The 24,164-nt window shown below is 51.7% G+C and overlaps 1 protein-coding gene, 3 non-coding genes and 1 pseudogene across 6 annotated transcripts; 4 read left to right on the top strand and 1 right to left on the bottom strand.

Annotated features, from left to right (window-relative positions):
• Window positions 1-42: 42 nt before the first annotated feature.
• On the bottom strand, window positions 43-309 carry LOC117012662 (protein S100-A10-like; annotated as a pseudogene).
• Window positions 310-2,445: 2,136 nt separating this feature from the next.
• TRPV2 (transient receptor potential cation channel subfamily V member 2) lies at window positions 2,446-24,130 on the top strand. Of its 3 annotated transcripts, XM_033090121.1 has the most exons (21): window positions 2,446-2,750; window positions 4,504-4,743; window positions 6,829-6,962; window positions 8,487-8,780; window positions 9,395-9,693; window positions 11,056-11,229; window positions 11,659-11,814; window positions 12,415-12,510; window positions 13,372-13,442; window positions 13,951-14,116; window positions 15,697-15,763; window positions 15,870-16,207; window positions 17,194-17,321; window positions 18,235-18,314; window positions 20,203-21,364; window positions 21,709-22,058; window positions 22,277-22,369; window positions 22,604-22,652; window positions 22,976-23,049; window positions 23,442-23,516; window positions 23,748-24,130. In XM_033090121.1, the coding sequence occupies exons 2-15, from the start codon at window positions 4,541-4,543 to the stop codon at window positions 20,286-20,288; spliced, it is 2,292 nt and encodes a 763-aa protein (XP_032946012.1). In that variant the 5' UTR covers window positions 2,446-2,750; window positions 4,504-4,540; the 3' UTR covers window positions 20,289-21,364; window positions 21,709-22,058; window positions 22,277-22,369; window positions 22,604-22,652; window positions 22,976-23,049; window positions 23,442-23,516; window positions 23,748-24,130. The 3 variants fall into 3 exon arrangements, with proteins under 3 accessions (XP_032946012.1, XP_032946013.1, XP_032946011.1); XM_033090122.1 differs by having other exon boundaries at window positions 20,203-22,058; window positions 22,528-22,652; XM_033090120.1 differs by having other exon boundaries at window positions 20,203-22,058.
• Window positions 22,454-22,523, top strand: LOC117014121 (small nucleolar RNA SNORD49). Its single transcript, XR_004421426.1, has one exon. It is a non-coding gene; the product is annotated as a small nucleolar RNA SNORD49 (small nucleolar RNA).
• Window positions 22,823-22,893, top strand: LOC117014120 (small nucleolar RNA SNORD49). The gene has a single exon (XR_004421425.1). It is a non-coding gene; the product is annotated as a small nucleolar RNA SNORD49 (small nucleolar RNA).
• Window positions 23,605-23,677, top strand: LOC117014134 (small nucleolar RNA SNORD65). The gene has a single exon (XR_004421438.1). It is a non-coding gene; the product is annotated as a small nucleolar RNA SNORD65 (small nucleolar RNA).
• Window positions 24,131-24,164: the final 34 nt, after the last annotated feature.

Below are 24,164 nucleotides of genomic sequence, written 5' to 3' on the forward strand. Positions count from 1 at the left end.
GTAATTTCTCAATCCTACTTCTTTTCCTTCTGTTATATGTGACTATATAAAATAGTCATTGTCCTCAATGGTGAGCCCAGCAATTAGTGAAAAGTAGCTCTGGAAGCCTACTTTGCCATCTTAGCACTGGTCCAGGTCCTTCATTATTCTGTCCACAGCCAAAGGGTCTTTTTGATTTTCAAAATATCCACGGAACTCCTTTTCCATGAATACTTTCAGGTCTTCCTTTGTTAAGTAGCCTTTATCCCCAGCAAATTAGTGAAACATGAAAACCATGTATTCTACGGCATGTTCCATTTGAGATGGCATTTGGGTGAGGTCTGTTGAAATCTTGGCCAGAGGCGTGGTGGGGAGGCTCAGCTGGCTGAGGTGTATGGCCAGTGAAGTCTTTAGTATGCAAAGAATTGTGCAACCACCATCACAATCAAATTTAGAACATTTTCATCACCCCAGAAAGAAGCTCTGTACCTGTTAGCACACCATTTCCTCCCAAATCCCCTTGCCCTAAGCAGACTCTAATCTACTTTCTGTCTCCATAGATTTCTTTATTTTGGACATTTCATATAAACAGAATCATGCAATATGAGATCTTTTGTGACTAGCTTCTTTCACTTAGCCTAATTATTTTAAGGTCATTCATGTTGTAGCATGTATCAATAGTTCCTTACTCTTTTATGACTGGATAATATTCCAATGTATGGAGAGACCACATTTTGTTTCCGTTCATCAGGTGACGGGCATTTGGGTTGTTTCCACGTGGCTATTATGAATAATGCTGCTGTGAACATTTGTGTATGAGTGCTGTGTGGACATGTGTCTCCATTTCTTTTGAGTACATGCCTGAGTGGAATTGCTGGGTCATAAGATAACTCTCTGTTTAATCTTTTGAAGAATAGCCAGACTCTTTTCCAAGTGGCTGCATCATTTTATAATCTACCAGCAGTATATGAGAAAGTGTCTGGCACATAGTGAGTGCTCAGTAGGCATTTGTTATTATTAAAGGTGAAACCAAACAATGAATAAATGTTAATAATAGTGGGTAATGAGTTATGATCAGAGAAGTACAAAGTGTCATGGGAACACATAGTGGGAACCCTAACCCAGTCTAAGTTCCACAGCAGGCTGCCCAGAGAAAGTTTTGTTTAAATGGAGAGGTAACAGATGAATAGGAATTGGTGGGAATAAGGATAGTGTTTGTGTATGTGGCCAGGGGGAGGGTTCCTGGCAGATGGAACAGCTTGTACAGAGGCTCAGAGGCAACAGAAGAGAGACTGAAATGTGTTCAGAATATCTAGAACAGTCCTGTCTCATATAATTCTCTGTGATAATGGAAAATTTCTGTACCTGTTCTGTGCAGTATGGTAGCCACTAACCAACCAACTGTGACTATTAAACATTTGAAAAATGGCTAATGTGACTGCAGAATTGAATGTTTAATTTAATTTCATTATAATTGATTTAAATTGAAATAGCCATTGTGGCTAGTGACTATCATATTGACAGCACAGGTCTACAGTGTAAATGCAAGACAGGGTTACAATGAGAGATGAAGGTGGAGTGATGGAGAAGGACACCCAGATTGTACAGGGGTGTGGAGTTTGCATTTTATTCTAAGCACTGGGGGAAACCATTGCTTAGGGAGTGGGGTACTTAAGCCAGTGAATGAGGTGATCTGGTTTTCATTTTTGGAAGATCACTCCAGTTACTGTAAGGAGAATGGATTATGAGGGTGAGGGTGGGGCAGGAGGGAAGCAAGGAGCCCAGTCTGGAGGTGGCTGCAGTCTCCCAGGGGAGAGATGATAGTGGCTTGGACCAGGCAAAGACAGATAAATTTGTTAAATTTGGAGTGTGTGTGTGTGTGTGTGTGTGTGTGTGTGTGTGTGTAGAGGGGGCTTGCCATCAGGTTTGGATTTTTGGGTGTGAAAAATAGGGAAGTATCTAGGGCTACCTGGATGGTGACTGTGTCTCGAAACCCCAGGGTTGAGTTCAGACTAGGGCAGTACATGCCTAGTCCCTGTACCCCCTGCCCGCCACCGCCCATGCTGGAAGCGCCTTTAACTAGGGGAAGTCCAATCCTCAGTGCCCATGGCTAGTGACCTTGGGGAGGCCCCAGGAGGTGGGAAAGTCCCCTCAAACTGTTGGGTGGGTGGATGGGGTGCCTTCCCAGGGGCATGTGCTGGACTGAGCCTCTCTTCTCTCCTCTCCCTGGGGGCCATCCACATCGGCTCTGCCTGCCAGTTCTCAGTCTGAGCCACACGTCTGTTAAGAGGCTGCCGTCAGGAAAGGGAGAGGCTGATCGGTGTAGTGGGGCAAGACCCCCCACCATGCCAGCTCCCAGTGGAGGTAATGCCCCAGCACCCAAGGGTTGCCTCTAATTACCCCACCCCCATCTTGGGCCTCAGTGGCTAGACAGTAAGGGTGGGGAGGAGATGGGGTGCGTCTCCCAGAGCAGGGTGTGGCCAGTGATCCAGATGGTCAGTCCCTGAAGGCCACCCTGTCCTGACTGGGGAGTTAATCCCCACTCCCCACCAGGCAGGCTGGTCTGGTGGGCTGAGGGCGTGGAACACCGAGAGGCAACAGCCCATCCGCCCGAGCTCCCAGTAGGCTGGGGAGGTGCTCCAGCTCCTGAGCTGTCAGGGCTCGCCGCCCCTCCCGACTTCACTTCCTCCCGCAGCCCCCGCAGCCTCGGAGGCTGCGGGATCCCAGAGCCGGCAGCCAGCAGCCGCCACACCCTAGCTCAGCCGTGCGGGGTAAGTCGGAAAGACAATTCCGGGGGCGTCTGAAGAGCGGGGCCCCCAAGCCTGACAGTGAATGATCGGGGTGGGATCCCCAAGTGGGCTCCTTGCTTCTGCAGCCCGGATCCAGGGTCTAAGTGGGGCTCCCGTCCCCTCTATCTGCACTGCTAGACCTCTTCCTTCTCCGCTAGGGTGGGTGGGGGCTCCAGCAGGGAGGCAGGGGCTGGACAGACAGCTGTTGCTGCTGAGGTCTGTGGTGGTCTGCGGAGAATAGGGTGGGGTGGGGTAGGGACATAAGCCAGCTACATGGTGTCTGTCTCAGGAAGAAAGCCCCAGGATGGGTAGAAAGATGGTGGGTCAAAACTGCCTATTGAGGCAGTCAGCCAGGTCCCCACCTCGCCTGCTTATGTGAGAAAGTACCCCACCCAGTTTCCTCAGGGCTTGGGGAGCCCGAAGCAGGACAGATAGAGCCCTGGCCCTGCCACCATCTCACCCTCTCCACTTCCCAACCCCGTGCTCTTTCTGTTCCCTGCTGCCCTCTTCCACCCTGTCTCCCCAGCCATCTCTGACTTTTTCTTTCTGCTTCTACCCACTGCGGGGCACAGGGGCTTCCTCTCATCCCCACCCCCCACTGTGGCTTACACCTTGCCATGCAATGGGGGCTGTGGTTTCAGTTCTCTTGGGAGGGTGAGACAGTGCTGTCAATAGAGCCCCGCTGCCCCGCCAAGGGCCTGAGGTGGGGCTGCCTCTCAGAGGGGGCCTGGGCGGCCAGCAGAGGGTCTCCCACCCCACTCCGAAGCTACTAGAGACCCTAAGGCACAGAGAGGTGACATTTGATGCCCTCAGAGATGAGTCAGACTGAAAATACAGATGGGCCCCAAAAGATTTTAAGAACTGAAGAGGAAGTCATGATAGGGTGAGGTGGTTTTAGACAAGACTCTGCCAACAGCTACCCTGTTTCCCCAAAAATAAGACCTAGCCGGACAGTCAGCTCTAATGCATCTTTTAGAGCAAAAATTAGTATAAGACCTGATATTATATTATATTATATTATATTATATTATATTATATTATGGAACTGGTCTTATAGTAAAATAAGACCAGGTCTTACAGCAATTTTTGCTCCAAATGATGCAGTAGAGCCGATGGTCTGGCTAGGTCTTATTTTCGGGGAAACACCATAGTAACCTTGGGAAAGTCACTTCCCCTTTCTGTGCCTTAGTTGTCCTGGCAGCAAAATGAGGGGTTTGATAGACTAGTGGTTTTCCAACGGTTTCCCCCAGAGCGCCCTCTCTGTGGTGAAAGGTTGAGTGACCCGCTCCCACCCCACAACTGCACTTTTATCTGTTGTGAATATTGACTACTGGGCAAGATGTCGTGTAGAGAAAGCGTTGTGCTGTTGATGCAAACATTTGTTACCCCTGAATCAGGAGCTGTGGCCTCTCATATCAGGAAGTCCCAGAGAGAAAGTCGGGAACAATCATGGCCTTTCCTATGGGACAACATCAAAGAGGCCAACCTCTTGGGTCCCTGTTCCTACCCTGTTCCAGGACACAGAGCCATCCTCATGCCAGGAGACTCCTTCCCTCTCTTCCCTCTGCCTTCCTCCCTCCTCTCCACTTCCTGTTGGGCTGAGCTCCACACAGTGGGTAGTTCTAAATGTACTTAGCTTCTAAACTTCTCTTTCTGCAGCCCCAGCCAGATCTCCTACCCCTCCCTATCTGGGGCAGGGAGGAAAGAGGGGACTTTGACATCTCTGTCTCCATAGAGGTTCCAGCTGGACAGAGCAGCTTCCACACCTCAGGATGACCTCACCCTCCAGCCCTCCGGCTTTCAGGCTGGAGACATGCGATGGAGGTGAAGAAGATGGTGCTGATATGGACAAAGGAAAGCTGGGCCGCAGAGATGGGCCACCCCCCATGGAGTCACATTTCCAGGAAGAGGATCGGAACTTCTCCCCTCAGATCAAAGTGAATCTCAACTACCGCGGAAAGGGAGCAGGTGTCAGGTGAAGCAGCAAATGCGGGTGCAGCCCTAGGGCCCCTCACTTACATCAGAGCACCCCTGTGGGGTCCTCCATCAGGCTCTGATGGCTCCTGGGTCTGGCAGGCTGAACTCTGCTCTGCTTTCTGGGGTTGCTCCTTCTAGAACCTTCCCTATTCTTGGCCTTTTGCTTTCTGAGGTGTTCTTCATAGGGAAATACTCTTCCAGCTCCAAGTATTCAACTGACCTTTGCATCCCCCTTGTGTGTGCTCTGGCCCTCACCCTGTCATGTCCCTGTGACAGATGGTAGCAGGATCTACACTCCAACCTGATGAGAGACTCAAGGACATCTGTGTCCCAGGAGCTCCTGGGTTCTGCTCCAAGGCTGAACCTGTCGCCCAGGGGATGCAGACTCGGGGATTGTGGATGGTGGGCTTCTCCTGAGAGTCATCTTCACTTTGATTATCCTGTGGTCTCTACCAGTTTAGATTGTGTGAGCCCACTTCTAGCCCTGTGGGAAGGGTGTAGGGGTACACCTGGCATCCCCCTCAGTGTGAGGTCTGACATACGAGGTCTGACCAGGAGAATTCTCATGGTTTAGGCAGGACTCTGTCAGAGAAGCCCCTTCCTTCCTCCTCATGCCTGGGACACAGCCACCAGCTTTGGCTTCCCAGCCCAGAGCCCCCTATATTGTTTGTGCTGGAGGAGCACTGTCAGATTAAGACCAGGTCAGGAGAGGATGCGTGCGAGGCTTTCAGGAGCTGGGGGGCCTCCCTGACAAGCAGAATGGGCCCCTTGACGCCCTTTGGTGTCTCAATCTGTGCCCTTGTGGGGCTTCCCTACCCCAAGAGTATGATATCACTCTGCAACAGGAAATAACTTTGTCCAAACAGTCACTTCCCCTGGGTGGACTACCCACAGGGCTCCCTAGTCAGCCACAGAGCCCTCTTGGTCATGTTGTGGCCACGTGGTCTGCTGGGCAGATGATGGTGCAGCTGACCAGGCCAGGCAGACATGCAGCTTCCTGGTGTGGAGGAGGCAGGGCTGGGCCCTATCAGTCACATGAATACGGCTTGGGATACTTTAGGATACGACTGATCCCAACAATCCCCGCACTCATCAGAGTTGACAACACTTACTTGGTTGGCCCATTCCAGGGGAGTCATGAAACTAGGACTTGAGGGTCCCCAAAGTGTCAAATAGCACACACATGCCTTTGTTTGTCCCTTCATATATGCTGGTTGTGGTGCCAGGAACCCCCCAGGATGAGGTTGTTTCTGTGAATAGTGACATGTCCAGGAGGGGGTACTCCTTCCCCTTCCCTGTCACCAGACACTGCTAGATACTGAAGAGCTAAAAGGACGCTTCTGGGACCTTTCCCGGAAGTGTGGCTTCTCAGTAAATCTCCAGTGAGCATCTGATAGGTTTCAGTGCTGGGCACATATGTCTCTGAAAAACTTCTGTCTGCCCAGCCTAGAGTTTCTCTGGGGTTAAGAGTCAGGGTCTGGAGTTAGTTAGATAGCCCCCATGGGAACCTGGTTCTGCCACCTTGTGACTTTGGTGAAGTTACTTTATCTCCTTATTTATCTGTCCCCCGGGGCTGAAGTGTGCATTAAAATGTGCAGATACTCCATTATTAGCCCACAGTGGGTGGTTTCTGAGAGGATGAGGGACTTTTCTCGATTCCTTTGTCGAAACCAGCAGTGCATACAGCCCCCAACAGTCTGTGGGCACCTCCTATAGCCCCATTCCGACCTGGATCCCAGCTCAGGAGCCATGACAAGTTCCTATACTGAAATTGGCACTGTGGGATTATGAGCCTATTACGAGATCATCAAGGCACCCGATGCTGAGAAACATCTGTGATGCCTGGAGCCACAGGGATGCTGTGGACCAGAGCCTTGGGCAGTCAGTCCCCTCTCCCCTCCTGGGGCTCTGAGCACCTGGGGTCTCCTTGCTTTGCCCTGGGAGGGCAGAGGTCCTCAGAAAGGCTCCCATGGGATCCTGGACCTGCGGGGCACACAGTGCTCACAGGGCTCCCTGAGATGGGGAGCTTTCTGGGGGGCCTGTGGCTCTTCTACAGCATCATTCACAAACTACATTCCTGCAGCCAGCCGGACCCAAACCGCTTTGACCGTGATCGGCTCTTCAGCGTGGTTGCCAGGGGTGTCCCTGAGGAACTGGCTGGGCTACTAGAGTACCTTCGCCGCACCAGCAAGTATCTTACCGACGACGTGTACACAGGTAGGCCTGCGCTACGGGCCAGAGCCGCCAGGTCTTGCCAGCTGTGCTGAGACTGAGTTGGCTGGATGGGCCTTGACCATGGTCAGGAGCCAAGGGGCTGGTGTTCTTTTTCTTTCTTTCTTTTTTAAGGGCGAGTGTCCTTAGCAGCCCTCCTGCTGGAATAGCTGCAGGGGGACCTTGCTGACAGAGCCAAGGACGCGGCTTATAGTCCTGGCTGTGCCTACCGCTTCCAGCCACCCCACCAGCGCCTGGCCTCCCTCTGCCACCTCCAGCCCATTTCAGTGGCTGAATGCATTCCGCAGTGCATTCCCTCTCCTCCTTCCTTCCCTCCTTCCTTCTTTCCTTCCTTCCTTTCTTCTTTCTTTCCTTCCTCCCTCCCTCCCTCCCTCCCTCCCTCCCTTCCTTCCTTCCTTCCTTCCTTTCTGTTTAAATAACAGCATTGTTGAGATATAATACACATATCATATACTTTACCCATCTCAGAGCACTCTTTAGCCAAAATCTCAATATATTTATTGTTTGGGCTGATTGGAAAAATAACTTGTGCATCCTAGAAGATTCATAATAATGAAATACATAAAGCTGAGGGTAAAAAATCTGTTCTCCCGGACCCCTGTTAATAATTTGGGATACATCTTTTCTAGCTATTTAAATGTGTTAGGTATATAAAGAGGGTGCCAAAAATAAAATGTGTATACACATTTTAAGAAAGGAAAAAACTGTATTAAAATTACGCTGATGGTAACCACTTTGAGTACCTCTTGTAATTGCAGAAGTCAAACGTGACTTTTATTTATCTTTTGTTACCGGTATATATTGAGTATTTTAATTTTAATACAGTTTTTTCTTTTTTTAAAATGTGTATATATTTTTTTGGCACCCTCTGTATTTATTAAATGGAGTTGTGCCATGTACACTAATTTTTGTAATGTGCTTTTTCCCCCAACGTACCACATCTTGTAGTATTGTCCATTTCCATATGTATGCCTCTAACTCAGTCACTTTACAACTGCAGAGTTTTCCATTGTTTAGATTTACCATCATTTCATTAACTAACTCCTTTTTACTGGCCATTTAGATTGTTTGTAGTTTTTGGCCTCAGCAATACCGTGTGCCAGACCCTCTGTGTGCTAAGCATTTTGTATATAATTCCATTTGATCCTGACAATAACCCCGGAATATCCCCATTTTACAGTGAGAAAAACAGGTTAATAGAGGCCAAGTGACTTGCCTGAGGAGACAGAGCCATTAAGTGGTGGAGCCACTGAACAAACACCACTCCGAGTGTTCTTGTACAGACAACATTGCACGTAGGACAAATTATGTCTTAGAAACAATTTCTCGGGCAGAAATGGTAGTCAGTGGAGACTCAATACACTACATCATGGCTATGCTTCCACCAGTCATGTGTGGCAATCTTTTTTTATCCTCCCCAGGAGCACTTGGGAGCCTGGGCTCACTGTGCAGGCTGGCAGGCAGCCCAGCCGCTCCAGCCTGAACACCCCTCCCCCCCTTCTCCCACAGAGGGCTCCACAGGGAAGACGTGCCTGATGAAGGCCGTGCTGAACCTTCGGGATGGGGCCAATGCCTGCATCCTGCCGCTGCTGCAGATCGACCAGGACTCTGGCAATCCCATGCCTCTGGTGAATGCCCAGTGCACAGATGAGTACTACCAAGGCCACAGTGCCCTGCACATCGCCATCGAGAAGAGGAGCCTGCAGTGTGTGGAGCTCCTGGTGGAGAATGGTGCTGACGTGCATGCCCGAGCCTGCGGCCACTTTTTTCAGAAGAAAAGCCAAGGGACTTGTTTCTATTTTGGTGAGCAGTCTTTCTTGGTTAAATTGAAGCACAGAGTGGGGTCACACGGTTAATGGGTAGTAGAGCTGGCCCTTCAAACCAGGTCTGTCTGATGCCAAGACCCCTGCTCCTAATCATTAGGCTGCTTGCAAAAGCAGTTTGTCTTAAGAGATGTTTGCCCTTGTCTGGCCAAAGAAGCTTGCCACACTCCCAAGCCTGGACCAGGGCTGGGGAATGGTTGCTAGAACTGGCATGTGACAAGACTCAGCCAGACAGGGCCTGGCTAAAGGGTGTCTGTGTTAGGCAGCAGTGGGCCTGGGCTCTGTTGAAGAAAAGAGAGAGAGGCAGGGGAGATGGGGACCTTGATGGCTGTCCCCTGTTCTGCTCCTTTAGATGGCAAAGAGCTTTGGTCCCCTCTCCCTTGTGTCAGCACCCACAGGGCTGCATTTACCAGCACTCATAGGAGAAGGCACTGCTGCCTTATGTGGGGCCTGGTACTCCAAGACTATGCTCCATCCTTTCCCAGGGGTGCTTGCCCCGTTTCGAGGAGGCCTGGTGTTCTGTCTAAGGAGTGTGAGGAGGAGGCAGGTGGAAGCTGGGAGGCCTGAGTCCCAAGCTACCTCCTTGGCTCCCAGGTGAGCTGCCCCTCTCTCTGGCTGCGTGCACCATGCAATGGGATGTAGTGCGCTACCTCCTGAAGAACCAAAACCAGCCTGCCAGCCTGCAGGCCACTGACTCACTGGGCAACACGGTCCTGCATGCCTTGGTGATGATCGCAGACAACTCGGCTGAGAATAGTAAACTGGTGATCCAGATGTACGACAGCCTCCTCCAAGCTGGAGCCGACCTCTGCCCCACCGTGCAACTTGAGGACATCTCCAACCTGCAGGGCCTCACGCCCCTGAAGCTGGCCGCCAAGGAGGGCAAAATCGAGGTGAGTGGCTGGCCTCCCCTTCCCACCTTTCCAGGAAGCAGCAGGACTCACCCTGAGATTTCTACAAAAAGAGCCTGGAGTGGTGGCCTAGATCGGTGGTCTCCCCACTTTTCGAATGAACACTCCTATTAGTAAGAACATTTTCAGCATGCATGTGTGTATTTATTGATAAACTATATCTGAACTTACATATTACATTTAAAACACAGGGATTTTTTAAAAAATCATTTGGGTTTCTTGATTAGGAGACAGTCTTTTCATATACTTGCCTATTCTGCTATTAAATTTACTATTAAGTTTTCTTCATCTTGATCGGTAAGTATTCTTTGTAATGAACATATTAGCATTTTGTTTACTATGACAGTTCCAAAATTTTCTCCCAGTTCAACATTAATTTTTATGGTATTTTTTGCCGCACAGAACTGCTACATTTTTATGTATGTGAATGTAATTATCTTTTCCTTTAGGGTTCCTTGGTTTTGTTATTGCTTAATCCTTCTGCAAGGTTATATATCTATAACCTTATGTGTATGTGTATTCCATATCCATATTTTCTTCCAGGCTTTTGCAGTTTCATTTTTAATGCCTAAAATTTTGATTTATCTGGAAGTCATTTTGTTCTAAAGAGTAAACATGATCCAGCTCTACCATTTTCCAAATGGCTCACCAGTTGTCTGATCCTTACTGCCAAAGCTGGCTTCATTGGTATACAACCGTGCAGTTTACAAAGGGCCCTATGCTTAAATTCAGGTATTTTTGAAGGCTAAGATAACAATAAACATAAGTAGAAGTTTTGCTATTTTATTCCTGCCCTCCAAGGCTCCTGGGGAGTGGGAACCTCCCTTTGTTGTCTGTGTGGCCTGTGGAAGCCGCTCCCCAACCTGGTCCTCCTTTCCCCTCCATTCCTCATTTGTGAAACTAAATTACTTCTTCACCTGTTTGGGTTAGTGACCCTTTCTGATCTGTTAAAAGCTCTGGACTCTGACCAACGAAGGGCACACACATGGGCAGCTGTTAGCCTCTGATCTCAAGGGTCCTTAAGGACCCCTGGGCTGGAGATCCCTCTGCCGTGTGAGGAGTCCATGCAAGAGGCCGAGGGGCAGGAGTAGGGAAGGAAGAGCCACGCTGGCTGGCAGACCTGGGCATATGTGGGCGGGTAGGAACGTCCACACGGTGGCTGAGCATGTGTAGATTTATGTAAGAGTTTACACACACAAGGACCCATCTGTACAGTGTGTGTGCACGTGTCTGCTGCAGCTCTGCAGACAGTGGGCAGCTCTGCTGGGTACAGAGTGTTTCCCAGACTTCCGGTCAGTGCTGGGAGGTAACCAAGCAGCCAAGCTCACGTGGCCTGCCCTGCAGATTTTCAGACACATCCTGCAACGGGAGTTCTCGGGACAGTACCAGCCCCTTTCCCGCAAGTTCACCGAGTGGTGCTACGGGCCTGTGCGGGTGTCGCTGTACGACCTGGCCTCTGTGGACAGCTGGGAGGAGAACTCAGTGCTGGAGGTCATCGCCTTTCATTGCAGAAGCCCGGTGAGCCTACAGGGGCAGGGGTGAGTGGAGGGGGCCTGGCAGAGCTCCCTGCAAGGTCCACAACTCGGAGTGTCTGCTGGACCACACCTGCCCTATTCCTGTGCCAGTGGGAGTGTGGCTGCACGTCCTGGTCCCAACTGTTGGGTCCACACTCATTCCACACTCCGGTCTCACCTGAGTGGAGATCATCCCAGGGTCCTGGTGGCTACCACTGCGGGCCTCTCGTTGACCAGCACCTGCTCTGGACCGGAAGGAGAGGGCCTGGGTCACTCCCTAGCCATGACGGTCTGGTGCAGGCAGGTGGGGAGGGTTACTCGGGGCTCCCCTCCCTCTCCCCTCCATTCCTTCGGCCCTTGCATTGAGGCCAGCATGAGTGGGCCCCTATGTATACCTGCTGAATGGACCCTGGCTCTCACATTCCCACCCCAGCACCGACACCGAATGGTGGTTTTGGAGCCGCTGAACAAACTGCTGCAGGCGAAATGGGACTTGCTCATCCCCAGATTCTTCTTCAACTTCCTGTGTTACTTGATCTACATGTTCATCTTCACCGCTATTGCCTACCACCAGCCTGCCCTGGAGAAGGCAAGGCCGGGCCGGGGGAGGCGGGACACATCCTAGGGAGGCCTCCTGGAACCAGCCCTGGGAGAAGCTGGGGCAGGGATTACCACTTCCACCTTGCAAATGCTGACGCTGAGGGTTTGACTGCTTGAGTGATGTGCTCAAGCTCTTACCCAGCTGGTGATAGTGTGGATGCCAGCAGCCCAGGAAGAACAACAGTAATAGTTAATACTTAGTGTATACCAGATGTGAGAAAGTATTCTAAGTGATTGACAGGTGTTAACTTATTTAATTCATGTTCACAACAACCCTCTGAGATGATGAACTATTATCCCCAGTTTACAGTTAGAGAAACGAGGCACAGAGAGCTTAAGTAACTTACCCAGGGTCACACAGGCTGTAAGTGGTGGAGATGGGATCTGAACCCAGACAGTCTGGCTCCCAACCCCATGCTCCCAACCACTATGCACTGTGCCTCTCTCTCAATAGACTAGAATCCAGGGGTCCTGCCCCGGAGCTCATGTTCCCTCTGCTGCTTCGAGTGGTCTCTCTACAGCTCAGGCTCTCAGCTGTGGCTGTCAGAAGGTGGGCTGTTGGTGGTCCTACCCAAGTATTTCTTCACAGGCCTTCCTCCCCATGAAAGTGACAGCTGGAAACTCCATGCTGTTGCTGGGCCATATCCTGATCCTGTTTGGTGGCATCTACCTCCTCATGAGCCAGGTGAGGGCTCCTCCTATCCCCCCCCCACTCCCAGCCCACCCAGGAACAAACTTAGAACTACAAGGAACCTCAGAGTGAGTTAACCACAGTCCCTTCGTTTACAGGGACACCAAATCCGATAGCTGGTTGAACCCTGACCTGCGTCCTCGCAGTTGAAGGCTTTGCCTTCTGGGGCTGGGCACTCTCCCTGCTATGCTTTCTGAGGTGCCCACAGGGTAGCAAATGGCTCCTATGATTCCTTGACAGTGCCTGCTCTGCTCCTAGGGAATCGAGCTAGAAGCCCCCGCCAGGTCTCTGGGCTGGGGCATTCCTCACTCGGGGAGCACAGAAGAGTGGGGGCTGGTGGGGCTCAGCCCAACACCCCCAGCAGGACCTCTTCAGTTGAAAATGCTGCAAGCTTGCAGGAGACAGGCTGGGCCATGGCATTGAGACGCTCTCAGAGGGGGCAGAACCTGGGCACCAAATCCAGGTCAGCTGGAATACAGGGTGGCTCCTGGGAGGCAGGGAGAGGGAGAGAAAGGAACTCTCCCCCTCATCATATGTATTACATGAGTTCTTCACTCGGATCCACAAGGAGCCAGGAGACCCCTGGCATTCCCTGGGTGTCTGTGGGTTGCTGCAGATGGGATCCAAATGTTTTGGAAACAGGATCCAAATCTTAGCCATCAGCAAAATTCATGAGCCTCTCCAAAAAGTCAAAGCTGCTGCCAGAGCGCCTGATGTGGTCTTGGCCAAGCTCCCACAAGGCCCGCAGGCAGGGGCATAGTGGGAGCCTGGGCTGAGGCCCTGAGGGGCAGCAGGGCTGCTGTCGTGGCCTGGAGAGCCAGTTCCAGTCCTTTGTCCTCCTCCCTCCCCGCGCAGCTGTGGTACTTCTGGAGACGGCGTCTGTTCATCTGGATCTCGTTCATGGACAGCTACTTTGAAATCCTCTTGTACGTGAGTCCTCACTCCTCCTTCATCTCAGGCAGAGGACACCGGGCAGGCTTTAGAGGGGAGGACCCAGAGCCAGGGAGCTCCAAGGGGTTGGGACCAGAGCACAGGCCAGACTCAGGAGTTCCGCTGTCCAACCTGGGGCTCGCTATACGCGTACTCCCATCCCTGTAGATCATTTACCAAGTTCTTGCTATGCACCAGTGGAGCCTGGGCTCTTTACATGTCTCGTCTCATTGAAGCCTCACAAAAGCTCAGGCGTGATTACTGCATATTACTCCCATATTACGGTGCGGGGGGGGGGTGGGGTGGCGGGGGGTGAACTGAGGCCCCAGGGGTTAAATAACTTGCCTGGGATGGAGGTCAGGACCTGACTGCGTCCAGACAGATGGAGGACTTCTTATCCATCAGACTGTCGTGGGAGCGGCAGTGGTGGTCAGCACTGGCCAGTGGGGGTGAAGGGGGCCTTGCCAAGTGGCCTGCAAGCTGACCCACACCCTGCCCCCACAGTTTGGTCCAGGCCCTGCTCACAGTGCTGTCTCAGGTGCTGTGTTTCCTGGCCATCGAGTGGTACCTGCCCCTGCTGGTGTCCTCACTGGTGCTGGGCTGGCTGAACCTGCTTTACTATACACGTGGCTTCCAGCACACCGGCATCTACAGCGTCATGATCCAGAAGGTGAGTCTGGGGTGACCCCGCTGCAACCAGACTGGGAATGGCTGGATCCCACAGTTAAGTGGGATTCCTTTGGGCCTCAGCCGGCAGGCATCTTCCGCAGCTAACCTGGGCAGAGGAGAACCTAAGCCTGTCTGCCTGTGCATCACGCACCCAGACACTCGCTGAATGTAAGCATGAGTACAAGCGTGCCCATGCCTGCTCTCACTCTGCAGGCATCAGCAAACGCCTGCACGTGTGTTTGCAAGTGCCCACACAGGAGCTACATGCATCCTTGCACACCGAAGGAGCAGAGACAACGCACACAAGCTCACCTGTGTGCCTGTGCATGGGACAGCTGGGCATATGGATATGCGTTTATTTATTTATTCAGCAAATGTTTAGGACGTATGTACTATGGGCCAGGCCCTGTTCTAAGTGTTGTTCACTAACAAAATAGACAAGTCCTTGCTCTTTTGAAGCTGACATTCCAGTAGGGGAAATGGAAACACTAAGAAAACAAATGAAAATGTTACAGACTGCCAAACGCTATGAAGGGAATACATAGCACAGTGTGACGGAGGATGTCTGGGCAGAGAGTGCTTCAGACAGGGTGGGCTGGATGGCCTCTGGGAAGTCGTGACAGCTGAGACCTGAAAGAATGATTCAGCACAGACTCAAGGAAGAAGCATGTGAGGCAAAGGGAACAGCAAAGAAAAAGGCCAGGAGCAGAACAAGGCTGGAGGGCGTGAGACAGAGCGAGGAGGCTGGGGAGAGTGAGGGAGAGGGAGGCAGGTCGAGAGGCCCTGAGGTTTTTAGAACATTTTTAAATTGTGGTAAAATATACATAACAAAATTTACCATTTAACCATTTTTAAGTGTACAGTCACTTTGTTGTGCCACCATCCCCTCCATTCATCTCCAGAACTTTCTCATCTTCCCAAACTAAAACTCTCTACCCATTCGAAGCTGACTCCCCATTCCTTCCCCTTCCCCCCAGCCCCTGGCAACCACCACTCTACTTTCTGTCTCTATGAATCTGGTTACTCTAAGTACCTCATAAAAATGTAATCATACAGTTTTGTCCTTTTGTCACTGGCTTATTTCACTTAGCATAATGTCCTCCAGGTTCATCCATGTTGTAACGTGTCAGAATTTCCTTCCTTTTTGAGACTGAATAATATTCCCTTGTATGGATACACTACATTTTGTTTATCTATTCATCCTTCAATGGACCCTTGAAAAGGGAAGCATCCACCTTGTGACTATTGTAGATAATGCTGCTATGAACGTGGGTACACATATATCTGTTTGAGTTCCTGCTTCGAATTCTCTTGGGTGTATACCCAGACGTGGAATTGCTGGATCATATGGTAATTCTGTGTTTAATTTTTCTGACCTTGGAGGGTTTTAAGCAAGAAAATCGTGTGATCTCATGTAGATTTTTAAAAGACCCTTTGCTCAGTGTCGCTCCATAGGGCCCAGTGTATGCAGATGTTTAGGTGTGTGGAGGGGGCGGTGTGTACATGGAAACCCATTCTCAGGGTCTGGGGTCATGTCTGGTGGCCCCCCCCCCAACCCCGCTCCTGGCGCGTGTGTTCTAGGTCATCCTGCGGGACCTGCTCCGCTTCCTTCTGGTCTACTTAGTCTTCCTCTTCGGCTTCGCTGTAGGTAAAGGCCCCCCTCTGGCCCCTGCCCAACCCTCTCCCACCCTGTACTCTCTCAAGTCTGCCCATTGGCCTCCCCTGGCTGAGGACCCCCTGCCATCCTCCCGCAGCCCTGGTGAGTCTGAGCCGTGAGGCCCGGGACCCTGGGGTCCCCACAAGCTCCAATGCCACGGAGGCACTGCGGCTGCAGGCAGGACAGGAAGGTGAGGAGGACAGCTCGGCCCCATACGGTGGCATCCTGGACGCGTCCTTGGAGCTCTTTAAGTTCACCATCGGCATGGGCGAGCTGGCGTTCCAGGACCAGCTGCGCTTCCGCGGGGTGGTGCTGCTGCTGCTGCTGGCCTACGTGCTGCTCACCTACGTCCTGCTGCTCAACATGCTTATTGCCCTCATGAGCGAGACTGTCAACAGCGTCTCCACTGACAGCTGGAGCATCTGGAAGCTGCAGGTGCCCCGGGAGTCTCCTCCCCCCCTCCCCAAGTTCTGGGCCCAGTGAAAAGTGGGCAAGACTCAGCTGAGCTGGGCCCCCGGAGCAGGTCCAGGGCCCCAGGTGGGCTTGCCCTTGTCAGGGTCCCCATCAGCCACTCCTTCCTTCATAGGGCTGCTGTGAGGATTGAATAAGCTTAGCTCCAAAGCCCTTAGGACAGTGCATGGCACAGAGTAGGTGTTCACTGTGTTAGTTATTATCAGCATCATTATTATGAAGTATTTCTTGAGTGCCTGCAATGGGACTAGACATAGTTCTAAACACACAGTAGAGACATTAAAACAAAGTCCGCCCTCATGAGCTCCCATTCTGTGTTTATCGTAATTTAAATGGGCAGTTTGGTGGGTGAGGCAGGCAGGCTGTGCAATCCTGGGGCTGGTCCGGCTTGGAGGAATTGGGGGACCAGAGGTCCCTGAAGCTGGAGGCTGATATGACACCCACCTACAGTGGAAGCAAGAGCTGCTTCTTGACACGGGAAGGGTGAGGGGTAGTAGGTCTGGGCAGTTGGTGCAGAGAGAGCCTTGCCCAGGAGGCTGGAGCGTGTTACCAATTCACTGCTAACCCTGTCTTCTCTGAGCCTCCGTGTCCTCCCCTGCAAAGTTCTACGCCCTACCTACCTCGTATGGCAGTGGGCAGGCCCATGTGTGGGGTAGAGCAAAGGAACCTTCTCACCAGGTGGTGTGAAATTCTGGAACCTGTAATGATGCAACAGCAAGTAATTGCTGAGCACTCTTCACGTGCTGACTTTTCCCGAACTACCAGATACAGTGTCCTCGGTCTTTAAGTGAGGAAACTGAGATTCCGAGGGGGTGAGGGCCTAACACCACACAGGTCTTCAAAAGTTGGAGTGGATTCCAATCCATGCACTTAGTGGACTTTGGGTTGTACTGGAAAGTGCTGTGTTGCATCTTCTTGACTGCTCTATCTGATGCGTCCTTTGTCCCCAGAAAGCCATCTCTGTCCTGGAGATGGAGAATGGCTACTGGTGGTGCAAGAGGAAGAAGCAGCGGGCAGGTGTGATGCTGAGAGTTGGCACCAGGCTGGACGGAAGCGCCGATGAGCGTTGGTGCTTCAGGTGAGTGAGAGGGCAGGGAAGGGCAGATGGTGCCGCCAGCCTTAGTCTTCTGAAAACCAGGGGACCACTGCCATGACCCAGGGCTGCTGGGAAAGGAAGGGCTTAGGAGTGCCGGGGACTCTGCCCCGCCTTTCTTCCCCCCCAAGGCGAGGTCAGGGATGCTGGATCTCATAGGCCTGGGACCACCACTGCCTGGTGCTCTACCTGTCTGGCCATTTGCCTGTCCCACTGGCTGAAAATGAAGGTCCCTTCCTGGTGGTCCCTGACCTATCCTTCCGGCCTGAAATGGGGTACAGTTAGGAGACCAAGAAGCCAGAGGGACACTCACGTTATAACACACCAGCCTTGCCCTGGCTGGTCTGCTCTGCCCTCCCAACCCCCTCACCTGGCCACGGAGGCTACAACCCTTCCACAGGGAACAAACTCTTCCATGCCCAGGGAAGGCATGGGCACTGAAAGAGGAAACCTGGTGACAGATAGACAGCCAGAAACACATTTTCACGAGACAACAGTTAAGCAAGGAGAAGGGAGGGTCTTAGGCATGTAGAGAGTAGCCACATAGGGCCCCAGAACCTGGGAACGCAAAGGCACACCTGATCTGAACTCTTCTCTGGATGTTCAGGAAACTCAGCGTCACTGTGAACAGTCTGAAGGGACGGATGCCTGTTCTTCCATGTGGGCACCTGGTCCAGAGGGCAGCAGGCTGATAGCTGCAAGCATAGGGCTAGAGGGGATCGTGGGTGGCCCAGTGTCCTGTGCAGGAGGGCAGAGAAACCTCACCCTCCTTGCAGTCTCTTTGTCCACTGGAATGTCTGCTCAGTCCACCCACTCAGGAGCTGGGGCCCTTCTCCTGGGGCAAAGGTGGCTGCACCATTGGCATCCTGTAGCCTCAGAGCTGCTCTGTCATCCTCAGGGTAGAGGAAGTGAACTGGGCTGCCTGGGAGAAGACGCTGCCTACGGTGTTTGAGGAGCCTTCAGGGCCAGGCATCCCTGGTGAGTAGCCTTGGTGAGAGGCTGTGTGTGTGTGTGTGTGTGTGTGTGCCTGCCTGCCTGCCTGGCCACACAGCCACGGAGAGTCCGGGGCAGGATCTCTTCTGTGGTTACGCCCCAGCTCCACTCATTTAAAAAGATTGACTCTGTGAAAGTGGTGCTTCCTTCCTGTCCTTTCCACCCTCACCTCTTAGCTGGCCTGTTTTCAGGCAGTCACCTGGGAAAACCTCTGAGGCTGTTAGTACTTTCACCAGCCCAACCTTCATCCTGTCCTGCTTCCCGCCTCCTCATCTCCATCCCCTCCTGGCAGGTTCCAATCCTCTGCACCCTTTGCCCATTCAAGTGCCAGTCCTGGGCTGAGCCTGGAGAGCCAAGTCAGGGAGGGGCCCCCCACTCAGCCCGTAGCTTAGGCATCTCCCTGAGCCCCCACTGGCTCTGTCCTGGTCAGCCTTGCTGACTTGAGCCCCTGAGCTTACCCCCGCTGCACGAGCCCCCAGCCCCTTCCCACCTCCAGCTCCTACATCTCTGAGGAGAAGCCTTTCCCACCTCTCATGGCCTGTGTCTTCTCCACTCTAAAATGGCCTAGTATGGCTATGGCCCCTCCTATCCGCACCCTGCTGCTTCTCACCAAGAGTGATGCCTGTTCCGAGGACTAGGTCTCTCCACAGTATACCATTTCTGGAACCTTCAATAGCTCCTACCCTATCTTCCATCAGCTCTCCTCCTCTCCTTTCTCATTCATTGTCCGACAGACTCCACTTGTTTGTGCCTGTAGCCCCAACCCCTCCTACCACAGCCTCCTGTGTCACCCATCACCGCTGTGCAGGGGGCTCCTCTGGCCTCCTGCTCCAAAGCTCACTGGTTTCCTAGGCTCCTGGGTCCCTGACCAAGGCCCTCGCAAACCTGTGTGTTTCCTGCCCACCCTCTCTGTGTTTCTTCCTTAATTCTCTCTCTCGTCCCTGCACTGCCAAAACTCTGAAAGTTACTTTGCTCCTCCTCTTGCCTCAAGCATTCCACACCCCAATCCCACGCCCCACTGCCTGCTGGACATGCCCGACAGGAATAGCCTTGGGCTGCACTCCCAGATAACACGTATGTAGCCCCACCCCCTCCTCACCCAGGCGGGAGGCCTTGATGGTTTCTGCCCCCACATCCTCTGTCTGGTGCTGAGTGTCCTGCAGACTGCCCAGGCAGCCACTTGGCTTCTCTGCCCTCACCCCTCATTTCTCCTGATCCTGCAGGGCTGCTCATCCTGCACCCTGACCTCCAGACAAGTCTTTCTGCTTCAGGTGTATCCCACTCCAATTCCTCTACGTAGAGAAAACTACACATGGCCCTCATTACAATATGCCTCCCACTGCCTGGAAGGCCATACTCGTCAGTGTGGAAGTCAAAGACCAAAACTGTTGTCCACCCATTCCCCACACCTCCCGCCATGTGACAGCCAGTCTGTCTACCATGCTTCTTGTTCTTTGCGTTCCTTGGGCCTTGTCTGTGCTGGAAGTGCCCTTCCTGCTCCTCTGGGTGTCCAAATCTGCCACCTCTCTTATGGTTTGGGTCCCCTCTCTCCTATGAACTCTCTGAACACCTAACTTCCCTCTAGCACTTCCCTCTAGCTCTTCAGGTGTCCTGGTTTCTAATGCAAAAGGCTGTCACCTCCAGAAAGCTTAAGCCTGGGAGGGGGCCCCTCACTAGCACAAGGCAGGAGTTCAGGAAATGCTTGTAGAAGAAGGGAGGCAGAGAGAGGGATTGCTGGGGACTTCAGAATCCCCTGCTGTCCACAGGTCATGATGTGGTTTCATGGCTATGACCTCCTCCTGTTTCCCTAGCACTTGCCTCCTGGGGACACACCCCAAGGGCCAAGTCACAGTGCTTTTCATCCCATTTATAGGCACCATGAAGAACCCTGCCCAGCCCAGGGAGGACAGTGCCTTGGAGGAAGATCATCTGCCCCTCCGGCTTCTGGAGTCCCACTGATGGCCCAGATGCAGCAGGAGGCAGGCAGGACAGAAACAGGGAGTATTTCCAGCCCTATCTGATGGCTCTGGCTCCAGGGAACGTTAGTGGCAAATATAAATAAATATTTTCTCATGACTGACTCTCCTGGAAACATTATTTGAACAAAGTTACCATGCCCTTGGGCTGGTCAACATCTGCATGACTCTGTGGGCACAGCCTGTGTCTGGGCCTGGGCTGCTCCCGCTCTGGGCACAGGACATCCTCACCTGCTGCCCCCAGCCTCAAGACTGTCGTCTTCCTGGGTGCAGGTAGCTGGCTGAGGTGCTGTGCCCGTTGTCATGGCAGACATGGTGGTGGACATGGGCAAACACAACCACCTCTTCCACCTCCCCCACAGCCGCCAGACACCTCCAAGATGTTTCTCCAAGCCTTTGAGCTCCTTGGCTTAGTTCAGACTCTGGATTATTGCCTTCTCTCCCCATTGGGCTTCCTGCACAGTTTCCACCCCTGTAAGCCATTCTCTGCAGGGCAGCCAGAGGGGCCTTCCTAAGATACAAGAGAAGCATGGTACGTCTGTGTTCTGAAGGCTTGAGAGGTGCCCCAGTGCTCACAGGATGCACTAGCTGGCATCCCCAGCCCTCTGCAGTTTTGCCCAAGCATTTCCAGACACCTCTTCTCCCACACCCCTCCTGCCCCCCATGTTGTGCTTGGCACTTTCAGTAAATTCTTCATGCAGGCTGATGGACCTCCTGCATGTCTGACCCCTTGACCTGGCTCTCGCTGGAAACCCCTTCTGCCAATAAGATCCTACATTTATTTCTAAGATCAGCTCAAAAAATGTCTCATTATAACTTTTCCTATTTATTCCAGTCAAAATGAATTGCTCTCCCTTAGGGTAATGTGAGTTTAGAAAATGTGTATGCATGGATTGCATTCTTTTTTTTTAAAGTGGGAAAGACCTGAGCATGTTCATATGCTAAAAGGAAAGCATTAGCAGGTTTCCACTGCTGGTGAGACAGGAGCACGGATAGAGAAGCCTGGGTGAATCAGAGGAGAATGCTGGCTCGCTCCTTAGAGGTCATTCTAAAGAGGAGGTGAGAGCTGTCAGAGCGCAAGGGTGGACAGACAGGCCCCGTGGATATTTTGGAATATTTGTGGGGAGAGAGCAGACTGGCAATGTTTCTTACCCTGTTTCCCTGAAAATAAGACCAGGTCTTTCATTAATTTTTCCTCCAAAAGACGCACTAGGGCTTATGTTCTGGGGATGTCATCCTGAAAAATCATGCTAGGGCTTATTTTCCGGTTATATCTTATTTTCGGGGAAACACGGTAGAATTAGGAGCAGCTACTGCCCAGCCAAGGCTCTGCAGGGTTTCCAATACATTATCTCATGTGATTCTCAGAACAACCTTCTGTGGCGCCGGTATCTCCTTTCCAGATGAGCAACCGGAACCTCACAAAGAATGAACAACTTGCTCAAGGTCACGCAGCGCAGCAATCGCAGGGCCAGAACTTAAACACCCAGCAACCGCGGTCCAGCCCCTGCGCAGGCGCCCTGGCACCTCGCTGCGCGCCTGTGGCCCAGAATTCCCGGGGCGATGGAAGAGACCATCAGCTGTACAGTAGGGGGAAACCTTGGGTGGCGTGAGCCTGTATTGTTAAATGGGGCGGAAGTTCCTGTGAGTCTCTGTCAGTATCACCCTCCCTTCTGTGAAGAGTGGAATGTTCCAACTCCTTAAGGGCCTGGGACACCGCAGAAGCAACCTTTTCATTAAAGCTGTAATGGAGGTGAGTTGTGTTTGCCTCTGGCTCTGGTAGGTGGTTGCAAAGGCAAATGAGCTAGTGCCTTTCAAGTTTTTGGAGGATGTTTTCGGGAAGCTTAACTGGAGGGCGGAGGTTGGCTTCGCCCACGTGGGCTTCCGGGCAGGCGCTGTGGCTGGGTGTTAGAGGCTGGCAGGGCCGCAGTGGGCAGAGGCTCACGGCCAGCACGCGTGTTTGACCTGCAGGCCCGCCGCCCTCGCTGGAGCCTGAGGAACCCGAAGGCCGGGACCCCTTTCCCTGGGCTCGCCGTTAGGAGTGAGCAAACCCGAGAAAACGGGGTATGTCGGGGTCTACCTGCACCGGAGGGCGCTGCACGTGGGTGGTGAGGTTTGTAATGGGACCACGAGGAAAACTTGCTCGACTGTCCTGATGATACTAATAACTAGGAAGTGCCGTCAGATGCGATAACTGACGATTTTTATGCCTCTGATCGCAGTCGCTGAAACCCCACCAGTTGAGTTGCGTGTAACTCCCAGAATCTGCCCTAAATGCACATCCGTCTGACACTGCAGGTGGCAGACCCACTGCAGAGAATCGAAGTCGGCAGCATCCCACCCTGAGGTAAGGCCTGGTCTAGGTAGGGTTTAACACGGAACTAAACTAAACTGCAGCTATCTGCATAAACAAACTCCATTAAAATATCCCCTGGCTGTTTTTAAGAAAACATTTAGCATAATTCCAGTTAATGTCCAGGGCTCTGGAGCAGTACTGGGAGTGGAGAGGTGCTTGACTGCTCTGATGAAATCACTAATAGGAAGTGCCGTCAGAAGCGATAACTGACGATAACAATTCCTGGCTGACTGCAGTCAACAAGTCCTCACAGGTCGTTGGTGCCAGGAGTAAGTTGCTCTGAACTGTGACTCTTAATTTCTATATTCACTCAGGTTGCAAGTTAGTGAGGGACCGGCAAGCATTCAACAGCTGAGTATTGGCGTGGGGAGCATTGGCCTTCTGAGCGGTAAGCTTTGGTCTGCAGAGCAAGTAGTGGTTGAGGATGCTTAGGTGTTACGTTGAAGGATGTAAAATTACTTTTGGTCAGATACTGGCAGTGGAGCCGAGTGCAGAGCGAACTCAGGGTTCCTTTACCTTATGGCTGTATAATCCTGAGCAAACTGCCGCAATACTCTCAGATGTAGTTTTCCTCATCCTTAAAAAGAGTCTATGGTTTGTGATGTTTAAAGTACTGTAACTAAATGGTTACAAACACCCAAGAAGCCAATTATGACTAAGTTCTTAAGGACTTTTGTTTGTTAGGATGGACGTAGATTTATAGTTGAGGCTATGATCAGAACTGCCTCCAGTTCTTTAGCATTTGCTGTCTGTCTATAAATGCTTTATTCACTCCCCCAGGTTCTGAGTGCTGAAGGATAGTCAGTGCCGTTTCAGAGTTGGTGGTGGCAGCGGCTGCTCACCCTGAGAAAAGAGGTAAGATTTGATCTGGACAATGGCTACCCCCGTGGTAGAATGAATGAGCAGCTAGTTTTGTTAAAATTGATTTGTAGAAAAGGGTATCAAATGATGAAATCACCCAAAATAGCTGGAATTACCGGCAGATTGTGTAGTGGTGAACCTAAGGTTTTCTGAAGATATCTTTTATACTGTTGAATGACTGTTGTTTGGAGTAGAAAGTAAAACTGATACTTAGTTTCTTTGCAGGCTAATTTCCCAGAGAATGGTCAGCTGTGCTGCCACAGGGGCAGAATTTGAAGTCCCAAGTCACCATCAACTTGGACTCTGAAAACCAAGGCTTCAATTTTTGGTGTAGAAACATGCTCACCTCGTGCTGAGTCTCAACAGGCCATTCTTACCAACATAGAGCTGAGAAAGGAACATGGCAACCTTTTCTAGGACAGGCACTTCTGGTGTCATTAAATTCATGAGCTTTCTAGTATTATCCCTTGCTCAAAAAGGAGCTCCTGTATGTAATGTACATTTTAATGTATAAATCTGTTAGATTGGGCAAGGGTCTGAATTCTTGAAGCTGGAAACATTTCCAACTGAAATTTCCATGCATTACCATAAACTAACATTGTAATAAAGGATGGTCTTTGGTATTGGTTCTTAAAAATGTAT

Source organism: Rhinolophus ferrumequinum, chromosome 21, assembly GCF_004115265.2.
Source record: "Rhinolophus ferrumequinum isolate MPI-CBG mRhiFer1 chromosome 21, mRhiFer1_v1.p, whole genome shotgun sequence".
NCBI lineage: Eukaryota > Metazoa > Chordata > Mammalia > Chiroptera > Rhinolophidae > Rhinolophus > Rhinolophus ferrumequinum.